At 39.4% G+C, this 17,765-nt stretch overlaps 2 protein-coding genes, 1 long non-coding RNA gene and 1 pseudogene across 5 annotated transcripts; 1 reads left to right on the top strand and 3 right to left on the bottom strand.

The window, feature by feature from the left end:
- Window positions 1–4,156: 4,156 nt before the first annotated feature.
- LOC146487681 (uncharacterized) lies at window positions 4,157–14,352 on the bottom strand. The gene is made up of 3 exons (XR_014868331.1): window positions 14,261–14,352; window positions 5,969–6,174; window positions 4,157–5,447 (listed from the first exon to the last, which is right to left on the bottom strand). It is a non-coding gene; the product is annotated as an uncharacterized LOC146487681 (long non-coding RNA).
- Window positions 6,347–9,683, top strand: LOC146487683 (uncharacterized). 2 transcript variants are annotated; one of them, XM_085130027.1, is made up of 2 exons: window positions 6,347–7,328; window positions 8,198–9,683. In XM_085130027.1, exon 1 carries the CDS (start codon window positions 6,529–6,531, stop codon window positions 7,126–7,128), a length of 600 nt encoding a protein of 199 aa, XP_084986153.1. In that variant the 5' UTR covers window positions 6,347–6,528; the 3' UTR covers window positions 7,129–7,328; window positions 8,198–9,683. The 2 variants fall into 2 exon arrangements, with proteins under 2 accessions (XP_084986153.1, XP_084986148.1); XM_085130022.1 differs by having other exon boundaries at window positions 6,347–7,379.
- On the bottom strand, window positions 11,995–14,226 carry LOC146487682 (uncharacterized). The gene is made up of 3 exons (XM_085130014.1): window positions 13,938–14,226; window positions 12,520–13,338; window positions 11,995–12,106 (listed from the first exon to the last, which is right to left on the bottom strand). Exons 2-3 carry the CDS (start codon window positions 13,330–13,332, stop codon window positions 11,996–11,998), a joined length of 924 nt encoding a protein of 307 aa, XP_084986140.1. The 5' UTR covers window positions 13,333–13,338; window positions 13,938–14,226; the 3' UTR covers window position 11,995.
- Window positions 14,353–14,360: 8 nt separating the features above from the next.
- On the bottom strand, window positions 14,361–17,751 carry LOC146487680 (uncharacterized; annotated as a pseudogene). The gene is made up of 5 exons (XR_014868418.1): window positions 17,640–17,751; window positions 17,006–17,484; window positions 16,386–16,742; window positions 15,680–16,057; window positions 14,361–15,462 (listed from the first exon to the last, which is right to left on the bottom strand). The product of XR_014868418.1 is annotated as an uncharacterized LOC146487680 (transcript).
- Between the last annotated feature and the right edge of the window lie 14 nt (window positions 17,752–17,765).

Genomic DNA, 17,765 nt, shown 5'->3' with positions numbered 1-17,765 from the left:
AGACAAATTCCTGATCAGGATGATTAATCAATGTTTCCTCAAGTCGTCGTACATTAATAGGGGTCAGGAGGGGGCAAGTATTGTTCTCACTTTCGATGAGAGGGACTTGACTTTGAGCTGCCACCATGGTCACTATCTCTATTCCTCCCCCCTTCACGCTCTGGTTGCCGCACAGGGTGGGCCTGGCAGTCAACCCTTGGGTGCAATCCACTACATCTGTTACACACATGTCTAAAATAGCAGGGGTCTCTATTACATGTGGCGCTCCTATTGTAAAAGTTGCATGTGCCTCTGTTCGCGTCCCCTGTTGTAGACACATTTCGCTGGGGTCCATTGGAAAAAAGCGGATACTCTTCTTTGAGTATCTCTGGTGACACAGTAAAAATGGTTAACCAAAGCTGAGTGTCAACCACTGACCAATTAATAGACTTATTTACGCTAGCTTTCTGGCGAAACTTAAAATCATAAATGGCCCATCCTAACCCTTTGTGCACATGGGCTGCGTATCCAATTAAACTCACATATTGCAAGAGTTCCTGTGATCGTGTTGGGAACTTGTCCATTAGTACACTCATATAGGACGTAAAAGCAGTGGTCCACTGTTCAATATCGGTAATAGAGGTGGAGGCCGTCTGCTTCGATTTCTTCGACACCTTAACGACGGAGTTCTCTAAGGAGAGGACAAGATTATCCTCCTCGTCATGCAGCGACAGGTTCTTTGGAAGGTGTTTGGAAAGATCAAAAAACTCACCACATTGGATGTCTTTGATATACTGCCCTGGGATGTCTTGGAAGGGCGATGCGAAGTTTACCGCCGCAGTGTTCGTGGGAACTGTCGTTTCAGGCGCTGTGCCACGCACAAGCGAAGCGGGCCTTTGGGCAAGGAGGCTCGACGAAGCACTCACAGCGGCCCTAGCCACCTTGGTCCCTATCTCCTTGGCAGATTGTTTCACAGTGTCCGCAATTAATTGTTGGATCATCTGTATCTGACCATCTGTAAACTCAGTGCGCTCTTGCCTGTTTGCCGCCGTTTCGTCGTTGTTTGGAGTTACTGGTTCATGTCCATTGATGTTTTGAACCTGAGTTGGTGGTGGATTGTTCAGCTCCCGGAGCCGGCTTTCGAGAGTCCTTCAGACTCCTATCGACGGAATCCCATGTTGAACGCAAAGAGAGCAAAGGTCGGTGATGGATAGGGCTCCAAGCACAGTCGGGTCGATATTCGGTTGTGCGCCTGGGCGGGAAGTCGACCGGCGTGCTCGTGGCGACATGATTTGCGGTCCTGAAACTTAAAATCCCCTCACAGGATAGGGAAATCGTCTCAGAAGCGAGTGAAGAAACAAATTGAACGGCTGCGAAAGTTATTAAAAGACACGTCGTAGAACAAGACACCTACAGTTTGCTAGCTCGCAGCGAAGGAATGAATGAACACAGAACTCGTGCTCGATGTCTGAGGATTGATTGACAGTGAAATACCAGCCGATTCTGATTGGCTCAGCGTACAGTTTGCGTTACTAATGCATGTGATCCCAATAAACTTTGGACTGTGAAACCCTACCCCCTAACTTAAAGCATGTCACACAACCAGCACGTAATCTCTCATGGTTGTTCCATTAACTTAAATTTATGAGGACATAAATTGGTCTGCTAATTTTTGCTAATTTATTCGGACATTCTTTGGCCAGCGAGAGCGCGACATCGATTTTCTCATATATTTCTAAAATTCGGCCGTATTTTTGAAAATAAACCTCGAAACCTTTCAAAACTCACTAATACCTCGCTAAAAACTCCAAATGAAGGTAGATTAATTAAGAGTGGCTTTGCTTTGATCGATATTTTTGTGCATTTGCTCTTAACCTTTTCAGCCCTGGCAGTGATCAGCATCAAATTTCTCTTTGCAATACACTGTATCAATACTTATTCCACCCCTGAGGTCATCAGAATGAATAATCATGCAAGGGAGTTATTTTGTAAGAAAAGTATAATATGATGTAAATATATGAAACATATATTTTGAACTGCATATGAAAGATCAAATAGAAAAAAGGTCCTCACAGTTACTATGCAACTTAACCAGTTACGGAAAAGAAAGCCTGAAAAAAAAAACTCAGGCTTGAACCGGATTCGAACCCATAACCCATACGATGTCGGTGCATGCAGTGCTCAGTTGGTAGAGCACTGCATGCACCGGCATCGCAGAGGTCATGGGTTCGAATCCTGTTCAAGCCTTAACTTTTTTTCAGGCTTTCTTTTTTGACTCTGCTTAAGTTGCGTAGTAACTGCGAGGATCTTTCGTCTATTTGATAAAAGTATAGTTACAAGCTGGGAGAATTTGTTCCTTTATATTTAGGGTTAAAGGGTTAATTTGATATTTGACGTCCCATTTAGCACATTTTCATTTCTACCTGTACAATTTGAAAGAATACAGTTATGCAGTTCGAGTAAGATTACTTTAAGAGGACTAGAAATTAAAGAAGGTCTTCTTGCCAAGAGTGAAATTCCTAATTCATTAGAAAGCATGCTGTTTTCTTTAAAACAGGTTTTATAGTTTATTTTATAACCATGGTTATTATTAATTAACAGATATCAAAAATCATCTTTTTCGCTAATTTTTATAACATGCAGTGTATAATGAGTAATATTAAGCAATTATTGGATGAGGTTGAGCATGATAGCGAGAATTATCAAGGCTGAGGTTTGTGTTATCTGCCAAAGCCGAAGGCTGAGGCGGATAACACAAACCGAGGCCTTGATAATTTCGCTATCATGTGAAAACCGAATCCAATAATTGTTTTATTATACAATTATAAATGTACAAGCGTTGAGACATTTCACAGAACAACAACAAAGTAAGCCACGCAATGACACGTTTTAGTGTAAACATCTTTATTAATGACAGCCGTGAATAACGTGTAAAGCGGAATTCAAAAGGTTTACAGAAAGGATTTACGCTTAAAACATCTGAAAACATTTCAGGAAAAACTGAATCGAACTGAAACTTTTGAACAAAATTCTAAAGTTAAGTTGTACGGTCTTATGAAAAATGTTCCCGATTTGCGTTTAATGAATGTTGACATTACAGTTGAAGAAATTAAAATTTTTCGTTATCTCTGAATGAGAGTTCTGTACAATAAATTCCTCTTGAGAAAGGCTAATAACAGGAGATAACTGGTGCGGATTAATAGCCACTTCCTCACCTCTCACCTCGCACTCTGTCGTCAGGGTTTCCGACATTTTTCTCTTGGTTGAAATGTCAGTCCTGCTATAGCTCCGAATGCTGGATTCATTTCTGTGCCCGCTCACCGCCATGATATGCCTTGCTTCGAACCCGGACTTGTCCAGGATTGTAACCGCCGTTGCCCTGATCGAGTGATTGGTGTAACACTTTGAAAGTTTGGCTTCTCGAGAGATCCTTTTCATTTTTTCACCGAGCAAACGCTCTCCGACAACCATGTTATCGTACCACACTTGATCAGATATGCCGGCGTTTTTCTTCGGCCGCTGAAACAAAAATTCGTTTGAGGGATTCAGGTGCTGTATGTACCGTTCAAATGAAGCCACAGGACAGTGTGGTCCTGGTTTCTCGAACATCACGCCTCCTTCAAATCCTTCATTATTTTCTCGTCAGTTCTTTGTGAGTTCATCTGTTGTTTTGCACACATATTTTGCACCTTTGCCATCCGTGCTGAATGAAAAATCAGCTTTTTTGAGTTCACGAAGATTTTGGCTTCCTCGGCGACAAAAGTACAACATAACCTCGAAAAAAACTTTGTTTTGAAGCGTTTCCGGGCTGTTTTGGTTAAAAACATCGCTCTCTTACACCTTTTTAAGATCTTCTTCGCAGATCGGTGGCGTGTGTTCGACTTTGGCAACCCTTGTCGTTTTAGTTCAACGCACTTGGCGCCAAAAACTTTGTTTGCCTCGGCAAATGCTGGATCGTTTATTATATCGAAGCCAAGAGTCGCCTTGAAGTGTCTGCCCAGTCCAAATCTCAGGCTGTTGAGAGTGCTTTTGGAATAAGAAGTTCCATCGACTTTTCTAGCCTCGGCATAAAATAGTTTGAGAACATTACTGATGCCATCTTCGGTTTGCTGTTCGGGAACTTTCTTCTCCTTCAAATACTGCTGTAAAACTCTAAGAGCTGTCTTGGTAGCTTGTTTGGTGTTCTTTGCGTCCTTGTCGTCAACAAGGCGTCCTAAATCCGCTTCTGAGACTGACGCGAATCTTGGAGCGGACTCCGCCATGACAATCTTGCTCAAACCGCCGGCTAGCTTGTCAGGTGACGAAAACCATTGTCTGCAAAAACGCGTCATACCTACATGCATAAACGCCAGTGTCTGTAGATGTGACGCGATGACACAGCGCCATCTAGAATTAGCGGGGTGCTTTTAGCCAATCAAAATTGAGATAGCATCAGCATTGTATAATAATATTAGCTATTGGCCAGTTTGAAGTTGCGCAGGGGACTGGTTTGAGTTACAAAATGTATCCAATTTATAAATAGAATTTATTGACACCACCATATGAAAAACCACTTTAAAGAATAGCAGTTTGACCAAGTTTGGTGTTGTTTAGTTGAATTACATGTACAACCAAGTTATTTACATTGACATATGATCCCAAATCTACTGAAATGTCTCTACTTTTGAGAGGGCGTCCCCCCAACAATATATATTAAACTCTCTCAATTTTTCTAATTTCCGTGTTATACTTAAAAATTGATAAACATTGTAATTTTCAACTCAGTTTCTATGAAGTGGTAGCTTTATGACAGTATTTTACGGAGGTAACAGAAATGAGCAAGTTGTTAAGAATTTGTTTGGTTTTGGGGATGTTGTCTCAAAATTAGAGACATTAGTATGGATTTGTAACCATACTTCAAGGTCCATAACTTGGTTGTTATCATACTAAACAACACCAAACTTGGTCAAATGACTTATCTTAGCATGATCTTCTACAGACTGAACATGGTAGTGTCAATTTATAAGTTAGATAAAATTTGCTCTTTGACCCATACCCCTACTCAACCTCAAAGTGGCGGGTAGGTTAATGTACAAAAATATAGTTAATGTTTTGTCAAATAAAACTATGAGTATTGTTCATACAAATTTTGTGCTTATTGATGTAACTTAACAAATTAGCAAATTTTGGGCTTGACCAAGTTAACATTGTTTTTTCTCAAAAATGATTTAAATAATACGAAATGACAGGGTAAATTTGTACTGTTATTTCTTCTACGAAAGTGAAAAGGGACACAGAAAGTCCAAGCGAAATAAAATGATTAGCTACATTGAATGAAAAATTGTATGCAGATGTGCAATATGGCGCTGTCCTGAAGGTCATCCACACTAGCAAACTCTTTTATTTTGATAACTTCCTTGTCTGGCCTGATGACTTCCTATTTCCATCCTTCCTTGATAACTTTACCTGCCTTTGTATTTAGCATCACCCTACAGTTAAAAAAGATTTTATAAACATTCACAAGCTTGCTATAGGTTTTTTCAAGTTACTGATAAATAAATTATATGTTTGCACAAAACAACTAAGAACACTACACTTCAAATTCAACAACACATCTATTTTAAATCAGCAATTTATTGCATGTGATGTAGAAAAGACACACTTGCAAGGGAACTAATACAAATTGTATTCGAAATTGTATGGGGCAATCAACAGATGAATGGATATTGGGACACGTATCTGTCACCCCCCTGCAGATATGCAGGGGTGAATGACATCATCACCAACTTGGCAGAGGCGAGAGCCTGGTATCAACATCATCGAACACACTCCCTAATCTTCGATCATCACTAGTTATTTAAACTGTTATATTCTGTATAAGACAAGCATAAAACTCTTGGGTCCATTTCCAAAAAAATAAGTGCTTAAAAAATCTTTAAAGGGGGGCTCTATTGCCCCTTAGACCAATTTGCAGAATAAGAGAATAAACACTGTTTTATGTATCACTTACATTCCTGATGTGAATGATGTGGGGAAATTCATTTTACTTGAAATGAAAATAAAGACATTGATAAATCCATTGCTCCTTTTTAAGCCACATGATGCTTTGAACAGTTTACTTGACACTGTTGGGCTCAGGACGTCTCTGTAGAGAAAATCCCCCTCTAGGTGCCGGTCAAAGAGTCCCCTGTCAACTATTTGAGGTGAAGGTATTTCCTAAGGAGATAAAGTACTGTTTACTTCATATGGGTATAATGTTGGTATTTGCTTACACGATGAAAACGTTGATCAGGTTAAAAATATATCAAATCATCAAGTGTTTGTCCCTAATATTAAAATACTTGTCTTCTGTATATTGCATAAATCATGGATCCTAGAAAGACTGGATAGGACACTAGCTGACGTGACAGTCGCAATCAGAGTGGAAATCTGTGACGTCACGCGATTACGCGAAAGTACACGCGTGTACGCGATGTAAACATCACTGCGTGACTGCGTATCAAAATTGTAACATTGTTACACACAAGAGCGGTCAAAAATGTAGTTAAATGTGGTTTAAATGTAGTTGAAATGGAAGTAGATGACTTGTTTGAAGATTGGGATGAAAACTTCATACTCGCAGAAGACAACGAAGACACGGATTCCGAACAAGAAGAAGAAGACAGCGACGATGACGACAAAAGTGGATTGAAATGTCCAAAATGCGCAAAAAAATACCACACTAAAGGCTGGTTAAACAAGCATATAGAAAGCTGCAACGGTCACGGTGCCAGCGTAAAATCGAAAAAGAAAGTGACATTGTCAGACCATCAAAGGAAAACCAGAGAGACTCTCACGAAACTCGGTTTCGAGGAGTATTTTATCTGCGAGTGCGTGCCATCAATTTTGAAGTCCCTTCGGGTCATCACTTCCACGTCAAGCGACACTGTCAAGTTGAGAGGATCCAGATTCGCTGCCAGTAAAGCTCAGGCTGATGTTCTTGTCGTTGAACTAGAGAAAAGTGAAGCAACAGCAGCCAAGACCTATTTTGAATATGTAGCTAAAGAAGTGTGGACATTAACTTTCGCGAGAGATAATCTTGCGAGTTCATCAAGGAGACGGACAACAGTATGTCGCCCAGCATATGAATGCATTTCGCCAACAACAAGAGCTATCTATCAAATGGGCTGAGCTTTGTAGTGCTGCTGGGTTCAACTCTTCAGATGCACTGCTACTCCAGATGACCATCACTACCATCTTCGGAGACATCTCGCTTCATCGATCTCAATCTGTAATGACCGCAATGAAGATAAGAGAAGATTTTGTCGGAGAAACAGTGAACAAACCATCCCTCCATCTGTTGAGAAAGACATTGTTGCCTATATCGCTGGGTATGTCTGCAGGAAAACGAGGGACCGTTTACAGCGATGCTGTAATGCAAGGTATGCAGTAATGTTTGACACCCAAATGCATTGATCACAAAAAAATTATTAATTTGTATTTGTATCCAAGTTATGCTTGTCACACCTTCATAGACATAATTGATAATATTTTACATAATTTTATAACTTCCTTCAGAGTGGTCTTCATCAAGAAACATTTCACCTTTTTCCTGTTATAACAAAATCTTTTTATGTTTATTGTATTCTCAGTTGATCTCTCTATCTCTTTCCTATGGTCGTTTTAATGTTGTTTATTTTGATGTAGCAAATTTGGAATTCGATGCAGACATAATGAAAGCCTCCAGTTCTGGAAATATTACAAATTAGTTATCATTTTAAGTAGGAGTTCCCGGGAAGTGGGGGGGGGGGGGGAATCCCATATGAAAGGGGCAGGGATGCTCGTCATCTCGTTTAGGGGTGTAAATTTCGGATTTTGGTTTCACTTAGGGTGTTCTGGGCAAAACGCCATTATATTTTTCCGTCAAGGTCACATTTAGGGTTGCACACGAAGAAATATTGTGAATTGTATTTGTCTATGTTTTAAAATTGTCTCTATTAGGGGTCAAAAGAAGCTTGGGCCACACCCAGATTGGTCTCCTTTAGGGGTATTTCCAACAAGCATCCCCGCCCCTTTTATAGGGAGTCCCCCCCGCGGATGGGCAGGAGTTATTCGATCAATAATAGTTATACGCTCTTTGATTATGTGGACGTTTTTTGTTCATAATTTAAAAGTAATTAATTTTTTAACATTTGCTTATGTAGGCGTACAAAAAAGAAATTAATTGTTTTTGAGGTCGAATTCTTTGTCCTTGTTGCAGGTCTGCAGCAATGCAAAAAATATTAACGACGATGATTCCAAGTGTTGGAAAGCAACCACCGGCCATGACTTTCCCTAACTTGATAACATTGTCTTTAACCAGAGGTGGCCTTTCACAAGTTGACCATGCAACTTTTAATTTTTTTTGTTATCTTGAAGTTTCAATTCGTCCTTTTCTAAATCTGGCAAGTTTCCGTTCCATCACTAGAAAGTCTGACAATGAACTATTAGATCAACTTGTATCCAACTCATCCCTATTGTTACAAACCTGGCCTTATTCTTCATCTCTCCCTGCTGCAGATAGTAATCTACTTCTTAAACTTTTTGTTAATTTATATTATCGTGTGAGGAAGTGGGCGTACCTGAAGACCTACGAGGAGCAAAGGAAAGTGAAAGAGAAGATGGCACTGTTGAAAACCAGCTCAGCATCTGGCAGTAATTTGCACGGAAAAGACAGCATCAGAAAAGCTCTGATGTCCACAGTTTAAATAATATTTAAACTGTGGACAACATAGCATTTCTGATGCTGTCTTTTATGTGAACATGTAATTACTGGTATGGCCATCCCCATAAGAATGTTTTGTTTCCCATCGCCAGACCCGTCCCAATTTTTCAGAAAAAGCAAAAAAAAAAAAAAATCCCTAACTCATTTGTCTACATGTGTTTCTATTTCTGTAAATATATCCCAAAGTTCCTCCGATGTATCAATCAACCTCGTAAAATGACTCCAATCCCCTTTTGAAGTTATTCCAGAGAGCACAAAAACCGAATCTAATAATTGATTTAATATACGGTACATTGTTTTATAAAAGAAATACAGAACACAGTTTATTTCCCGGCAAGAATAGAAAATTCATGCTCTTGGAAATCATGCATTGCGCATACACCCTACAGATAATTTAGTAATCTGCTAGCAGATAACTGAATAATCTGTAGGGTGAGTAGATTTCCAGAATTAACTGTAGGATCTTAGCCAATGAGAAGACAGATAGTGTTTACATGGTTCCAATTCAGGCCAGGCTGAGTCACTCATGTCAGTTCAGTACATGAGTATGTTTTTGCGTATATTTTTGGACATTTCAATCCACTTTTGTCGTCATTGTCGCTGTCTTCTTCTTCTTGTTCGGAATCCGATCTTCATCTACTGCATTGTCTTCTGCGAGTATGACATTTCAACTCCCAGTAAGACAGTGCCCATAGTGATAGACAACCAATAACGAGACAAGATATGCATTATTGTGGCTGCTAAATTGAAGCAATATATTAAATATGGGTTACTCTTAAGATATTTTGGTGATTATACGTTTTGACCAATATTTAATATTTTGATAATATCAATAATATTATTATTGTCGTTCAATTTTATTGTATTTTTTTATGGTGGTTTTTAAGGTGATCTTGTTGCACACCTAGTTCAAACCTCAAAAAATAAAGGATAATTTTCAAGAAATAACCATAATATCAAAAGAGAATTTATGTTAGTTTCACGGAAGGTCACACCTAGAATTCTAATAGCCCTTTTTTGATAGCGAGGCCTTGAGGATACAAACAATACAAATGAATATACATGTTTATTCAGTTTCCTTTGTTTTTGTCCTCAAGGCCTTGCTACCAAGCTGAATATTTTCAATATATCGAAAAGGGCTATTGAATGGTTACTTTCTATGAAGGCATGTAAACTTAGGAATGTAACAGTTTTCTCAAGCTTGGTTGCTGATATTTATAACAAGAATGAGGAATTTTTGCAATAACAAGAAACATATTTTTGATGACAATAAACAACTTTTATTGAACTTTAGTAGTTGTTGATTTGTTTTAATACAAATTACATGTACTGTGGAACTCCCAATTAATGTATAGGTATCATATGGCAGGGTCCACTGTACTGCTGGCAGATACAATATTAATGAATACTTGTTTATCTACACAGTAGCAGATCCAAGGGGACTGGACCTCAATATCATCCCTGGTGGGATATTTTTATGATTCATCATTTGAAAGTGAATGGATGGCATACATGTATAAAAATATAATTATAAAAACTGTTTAATTGATCATTGTAAATATTGCACTTTGCTTCTCAAATTTTAAGTAAAATCTGTTTCATCTGTATCAAGTCAAACACCTTTTGCCTGTTTGCCCTGTGAGTCTTTTAAATTAGAAACATCACATCCATATAGTTGTAAGGGTGCCATCTGGATCTGGATCTACCCCTGCTACACTATAGGCTAAAGATTAGACTATCTATCTTGTGCACTTTGCTAGAGGTAAATTTACATCTAAACTTTCTAAAGCACCTCCACTTCATTTAATACGACGAACAGTCTTGATTGCATGGGACTCACTGAAAACTGAACAACTGTAACTCTGGTTAAATTCCTTGCAGGTAAATGCACCATATGCCCCCCTCTTTTGTCGTACCTTCCCAAAACATTTCTCAAGGGAATCCTGATTAAATTTTGTTGCCACAACATAACTCACTCCTGGAATATTAAGAGAAAACTTTACAACTTCTACAAAAGAATTAACGCAAATTTGCAAACCCTCCCATGTCTGATCACTAATAAAATATTGCTTACGTTCCACCAATGGAACATCTACCTGACTCATCGCCCACTCTTTCCAGTCTTGAAAATACTTTAAAAAATCATTTTGCAGCCATTCAAGTCTTCTATCTGAAGGTGAGCGATACACACTCTTAAACTCAAATTGAGTATAGATTCTATTAGCATTTAAGCAATCAAAAAAGTCATTCATATTCTTGACAAATTTTTCAGTCTCCTCTGTACCCGCCTTACCTTGCACTGAAAGGGCAAGAGCAACCCTGTTGCTGAATACTTGAGCAGCTAAGTACACCCTCATCCTTAAATAAGGGTTAAGAAAAAGATGGTCAGATGTTAACTTATGAAGTAACCTTAAGCCTGATGCATTTGATGCATTAACATCATTTTCAAATGCATCAATTAATTGCAGCCATGTTATCCACATGTTATTATTTCTCAATTTCTTTGTCTTGTTTCTCCAACAGCTATTTTCCCAGTTGTTTCTTGTAGTTTTCAAAAGATGAACTGGATCACATATAAAATACAATGGTCGATCCTCCATAGCAAAATGATTCTTAGTCTTATAAATTACTGTACCTCTTGGTGCATCTGGGGGGCAATGGAATTTGTAAAACAATCGATGGGGGGATGCACCATCACATGTGCTAGTTAATACTTTAAAGTCTCTTTGCTCTAGATCTTCTACACACTTCCAAAACAAATTAAACAAGGCAAATGACTTTATCGTAGTAGTGGGGAAAAAAGCCACTGGCATCTTCCAACCTGAAAATAAACTAACAACCATGAAAACAAACATATGGGTGGCTTCCTCTGGAGTAATGGAGGACATTTCTTGAGAGGACAAACTTTGCTCTAGGTCATCAATGTTGTTTTGTACTGATCCTAAATTGACAAAACCAATCAACTTTCCCGAATCGTCAAAAACTAGGTCTTTTCTGAGAGAAACTTCGTCATGGATAATTCCCACCCAGACATCATAATCTTTGGGATCAGATCGTGTACTAAAATCTTTTTTCACCAAATCTAAAAAATCTGGATCTAAACCTGAATCAATCTTAAAACAATTACTGTAGTCCCTTAAAGTTCTTTGGTCAGGCAGAATTAAAACCCCACTATCCTTAAGAAACTTATATGCATTTGGTGACTTGGAATGAAGTTCAAAACACCATCTGATGATTAATGGATGCCATCTTCAAGCATGTTTGTCTTGACAACATAACGCCTTCTGCTGTTGCTTAATAAACAGATTTGAAGTCTTCAGGTTTGTCAGAATTATGGCTTGACTCTAATTCACTGAACAGTGTACCAACAACATCGCTATCTTCATCCGATAACGTGATCAAATCCTACAAAAATGATGAAAATATGTTATTAGGAAACATGAGTGAAAATGTTTATTCCTGATTCTGTTGAAATCATACTTAGATAAAAGGTCTCTAATCACAAATATCTGAGAATTTAAGCTCACATGATGGCTATCAAATGAAAGCTTGTGAGCTTGAAAATCTCAGATTCTGATTAGAAACCTGTAATCTAAACATGAAGATCATCCGGTAAGAAAACATTATTTTTACAAATGAGTGGAGTAAACTGAAGTAAAATGAAAAGAAACATTTACATCAGAAACCCATTATGGGTGTCTGGCATATTTTGTCATGCCAGGCACTGGAATACATGCCACTTAAAAAAATGACTGGCAGTAATATCTGAGGTTAGACATTTAGTTGAATCCAATCTTACAATATTTTCTTGTACTTACCTTTTTAAATCTTTCTTCTAACATGTGGATTTTCTTTGAAGAAATTTTCCTCTGCTTTGTGCAGTTTTTTATCCTTTCCTCCTTTTCCTTTTCACTTAAGTACCCCCACTTACAATGACTACTGGCACTTGTTTTGTCTGATGGTGACCTTGACTTTTGATTTGAAAGCATTGTCAACAGAGTTTTCTTATACAACTTGCAGTGTTCGCAGATAATATTGGAATGCCACAAACCACTACAGTTAACTGGTTTGATGGAGTCATTTAATAACCTGGCCTTGGTATTGCCTCGTTGATCTGTAAATAAACCATTTCTTCCACCAGAAATTGCAAGTGCTCTCAACCTTGCATCACAAATGCCAGGGCAAACTGTGCTTCTATCCACAAAGTCCAGCAAGTGTAGAAAACTTTCTAAAGTTGTCAATTCTTCTGGTATGTCTGCCATAGACTCATTCACATTGATGTTGGATGCTATAACTCTCCATGTAAAATCAATGTTCACAATCACAGTTTTCTCTGGAGCAGTAGTGTTGGAAGTAAAGGTGCATAGCATAAGGAATAGTTCTGAATGTTTGATTTGGTTCCAGTTGTTTTGAAGGACATTATCACCTGATAGAATCTTGAAGACATGAGAGAAGTTGTTGATTGACGGCTGATGTAGGATGGCCGATGGGACATTACGGAGGGAAAACTGATACGCATAGGGGAGACCACAGGGAGGTACTGTTGAAATTTCTTGCTCTTGTGGAGAGTGGGATGGATGGTATTTTCTGTGCGAGTACTTTCTAACCCTTCCAAGTCTGCACTTACCCATCTCAGCCTAAGAGATTAAAATTAAACACAACATTTTATCGCTGTTCCTGTCAGGAACTTAATGAGCTGCATTTCATTATGTCTAATTTACATATTTCACTCGTGTCACTATGCTCCATATCACCATTTGATGCCAAACGATTTTATACTTATACTTAATTAAAAACTGATTTCAAGAGCCAAGTAAATAAAATTGATGAATACGTCCCGCGGAGTAACTAGGGAATACCCCGCCACTCCATTATTGTGTAGTCCCCGGGGATCTCACACAAAGAACGAGGTATAGTCATACAGTGATGTGTGATGATTAGTTTTGGAGTGGCGGGGTATTCCCTAGTTAAGCCGTATTTAAGCATGTTCGCTTTGAATTTAAAGTTTCAAACTGAAATATTTTACTCGGGTTACTGTGCTCAAGCCACAATTTGATCCTTAAACGATACAGTAAAAGTGGAATTTTAGCCCTCCTTGACAACAAAATGAGAAATAAATGCGTCCCAAAACAAGCAGCATATATGCAAAATTTAGCTTCAAAAAGACACTTTTTTGGGCCGCGATTTTCTTAAAAACAAGAGAAAATGTTACAAAGGAACATCGACATGTGCTTACCTCGAAATCTCACGTGTGGTTTAGCCAGGTTGACATCGACATAAAACAAAAGAGAAACGAGAAAAATTATAAAAAACTCAGAAAAACATATATACACGGACAAAAAGCAAAAAAAAAGGAAAACAAACCCATAGCTTGCGCTATCATTCGCCATTCTTCACGTCATAAATTTCCACTGTGATTGAACCAGCGCCGCCATTTTGAAATACAGTATTAGCCAATCGCTATAGCTAAAATGCCCTACGTGACAAGAAGTGTCCTATCCAGTCTTTCTAGGATCCATGCATAAATAAAGTAAGTTCAACAAAAAAAATATTGTTTACCTTGTTTTTCTTTGTTTGCATAAGGAAGGTCAACATCGAATCCAAATGATTCTTTTGATAACTATTGAGGTGCCCTTGCACTGACGTGGGCTCTTGTCAGACAACTCGCCCCCCAGACAACTAGCCCCAGACTACTCGCCCCCTGATATATAGACAACTAGCCCCCAATAATGAATATGTAGACGATTAGCCCCCAATGAAAACTTATATTTTTTTGAGCTGAGAAAGTAATAATTTCGTGAAAGAAGAATGCTCTGGTGTAAGAGCAGAAGAGACCAAAGCGTATCGATCGCATCGTTCGCGTAACACATGAACGTGGACATTTTTTAACCCAAAAATCGAGCTCAAAAATTTAAATCACCTGCAATGAAACAGGTCTTACCGTTTTTGTTTTATAATTAGAAGCACTCTGCGATAGAACGAGATCCAAAACAAACACAAATATGTAAAACTAACTGCCATCTTGTTTTAAGCGCGTTCAAGAATTTGCCAGGTCGCTAAGCATATTATGATGTAAACAATGACTTTCCCTTTTTGACGCCGAAATCCAGTAAATTACTGTGCGGTAGGAATTTTTTATGTAATAGTAGATGTGTTGGTCATTGACTTTTGTAGGGTTGGTGGCTCCTAAAGGAGCCGGTTTTTTTTTTTTTTTGGTTCCTAAAAGAACCGTTGGTTTGTTGTGTGTCATCACTGCATCACTAAGTGGGAGCAGGCATCCAGCAGCTGTTTGGAGTTCTTGCGGCCTTCCTCGAAGTCATTCCATAGACCAAACAGCTTCTTCTGCATGTTTCGGTAAGTTGTTCGCTGGTGTCTCTGAAGCCTCCTGTCTGACACGAGTCGGATTTGAAGAGACACTAGTGACGCTTCCTTCTGGAGTAGTTGGATAAGCACGTACAGGGGCAGTTGAGATCTACCTTTGGCGCGTCTGTTTAAGCCGTTGTGCTATCCTTCTAGGTCGTTGTTGGTCCTCACTGCCTGCATGAACACACTCCAGGATGCTGGGGGGAAGGTCTGACTGGTAATCCAGTTGTCTTCGATGTACCGGGTAAATTTTTGTAATGCGTCGCTCGTCGTTGAAGCCGATAGAAACGTTTCTCAATCTTGTCAGCGGGCAGGAACGGCAAAGCCATCAATTTTCTCACAAAGTCGTGTGTTCCACGGTCTTGACTGTACGCTTCCTGAAGGCCAAGATCTTGTACCTAGAAGAAATGGAAACATTATGTTAGATAATGCTTAATTTATAATTGCAGTTTGGTTTTTGCTCATTATATAGATTTGCAATCTCAAATCAAAGTCCTTGGTTAAATGTCAAATTGGTCTTTTACTGTGATATTTCCCAAATCGGATTTCAAACAATTTGTAATAAGCCCCAACGCCAAAGTTTCCTTAACAATTAACTTAATCGATCATACTAACCTTCCTCCATAGGGCTTGTGTCCAATGGAAGGAACACCCCATCAGCTCAGCATTAGGGAGCACTTGACGGATCGCACCCCACATGGCCTTTTCGAAGTCCAGGGTCACTTTTTTCACTCTCGTTTGGTTCGGCAGGATCGACAAGACTGCTTGGAGGACCACTTTGTAATCACGTTTCTTCCTCCCAGACATGATGACGAACACGAGGGGAACTTGCTTTACATGGTCATCGTTTTTTACGAATGCGTTTACCGTCAGCAGCTGCGAGAAGGGGTGGCGGCACAGTTTAAAGATGGCATCCAGGTACCATGTTTTCGATTTGGCGAGGACTTCCAACTGCCTGTCGGATGCGAAGATTAAATGACGGCGTCCACATATCTGAAACGAAAGGATAACAGGAAACATCATGAATTGGAAATTTTTGGCACTAGGAAAAGGATTTTAGGGAAAAAATGTCGTCGAAAACCATGTTAAGGCCTATTAAGCACTAACAAAGGTCTCGCATTTAGAATTGGAGTCAAAATTAGAACGTGCTCTTAAAGGGCCTTTCTTTTTGTTTATATGCGAAAGTTTAGCTATTACATTTAATTCGGAGCACTTACAGTTAAGCAATAAGATTTCGCTTCACCTTGCAATATCAATAATTTCGATGGCATCGAAAATGAAAAAGAACCATACTTATTTTACTTTAGCCAGTAATGCTTACCTTCACATCTTCACGAAAGAAGCCATCAGGAATATGCTCGGTCTGTAACTCGAATTCCAAGTCTTTCGGATCTTGTGGCCGCAACTGTTGACGCACGCGGTTAGCAGTTCGGTGGGCACTGTCGAGACGGGGTAGGCTGGGGCAAGGAGCGTCTGGTAACTCGTGGAGCAGAACATCATTGACAACCTCTGATGCCGGTTTGAAGACGTCTTTCGAGGCTTCCTGTTTGACAAGGGACTTGATTTTAGTAGCTATGAGCGCTCCGACTGGTGCGGCGTGGTTGTGGTTGTGGTCGTTCTTCCCCACTTCGAAATGGTTTGATGATCGCTGTATTACGGTAGACTTGCAGCGGTTGCCCTGAAAAAGAGTAAGAGTAAATCAGTAAATCAACCTAACTTAAACTAATCAATAAAACCTAATAGATAACTATTCGTCAGAGCGAACCTGATTGAGGTTAGTTAACCATAGTTTAAATTGTTTCCTTCATAAAAGCCGCTTTCGGAATTTACAGAAATAACAGCATAAGTTAAAGTTTACTTGGATCCTATGTCAAAGTCAGTGGATATTCTGGTTGGTGTGGATGGAGATTTAGTTGTATTTAAAATTAATCAATTTCTTACCATAGGTCGAACGGTGCATTGCCAGTCTGTTGCGTTCACACGTTGTCTCTTAACGTTGTAGCTGTAACCCCAGCTGTCGATCAGTTTTCGTTTTCCTCTCTCGCTGGCACCCTCCACGATTTGAAATGTACGGGGCAGATTGACTGGCTCCACTGGTTGAGGCGTGGGCTCTTCGATCGTGGACTCCTCAATGGACGGCTGAGCTGGGAGATCATATACTGTAGACTCGAACGAGTCGGCGGCTGATGAGGACACAGGAGGGTTGAATTCTTCAGACTCAAGGATGTCTGCTGATGTCTCTGAGTAAGCGGCTGATGGGGACACAGGAGGGTTAAACTCTTCAGACTCGAGGATGTCTGTTGTGGTCTCTGTTACCCTGGTGCTCTCTGCGATGGGGTGCTCTAGATGACAGGACTGGCAAAACCACACGATATCTTTACCCGCCCGGACAGCAGCGCGATATTCTGGTTGAGAAATACCTGTGTGGAAAAAAAAAAAAACAAATGTAAGAACACAGACTGATTTTATCTAAAGAAAATATGTGACATTCTCACGGCTTGTGTTTGTTGGAATTTTGTTGTTTAAGTGAATGCGATGTTCAGCTATAATAAAAACAGGTTTTGATGTCACTTACCAGTGTTACAAGTTCTATGGTTCCATTTCAGACAACCATCGCACTGAACCCCTTGTTGTCTCTCTCTCACAGGTTCTTTACACAGGATACAATTGTCACTTATAGAAGCCATTCTGGTTGTTCGCG

This window comes from Pavona decussata, unplaced genomic scaffold (genome assembly GCF_977016875.1).
Source record: "Pavona decussata unplaced genomic scaffold, jaPavDecu1.1 SCAFFOLD_14, whole genome shotgun sequence".
NCBI lineage: Eukaryota > Metazoa > Cnidaria > Anthozoa > Scleractinia > Agariciidae > Pavona > Pavona decussata.
This window is presented reverse-complemented; position numbering and strand designations above follow the sequence as displayed.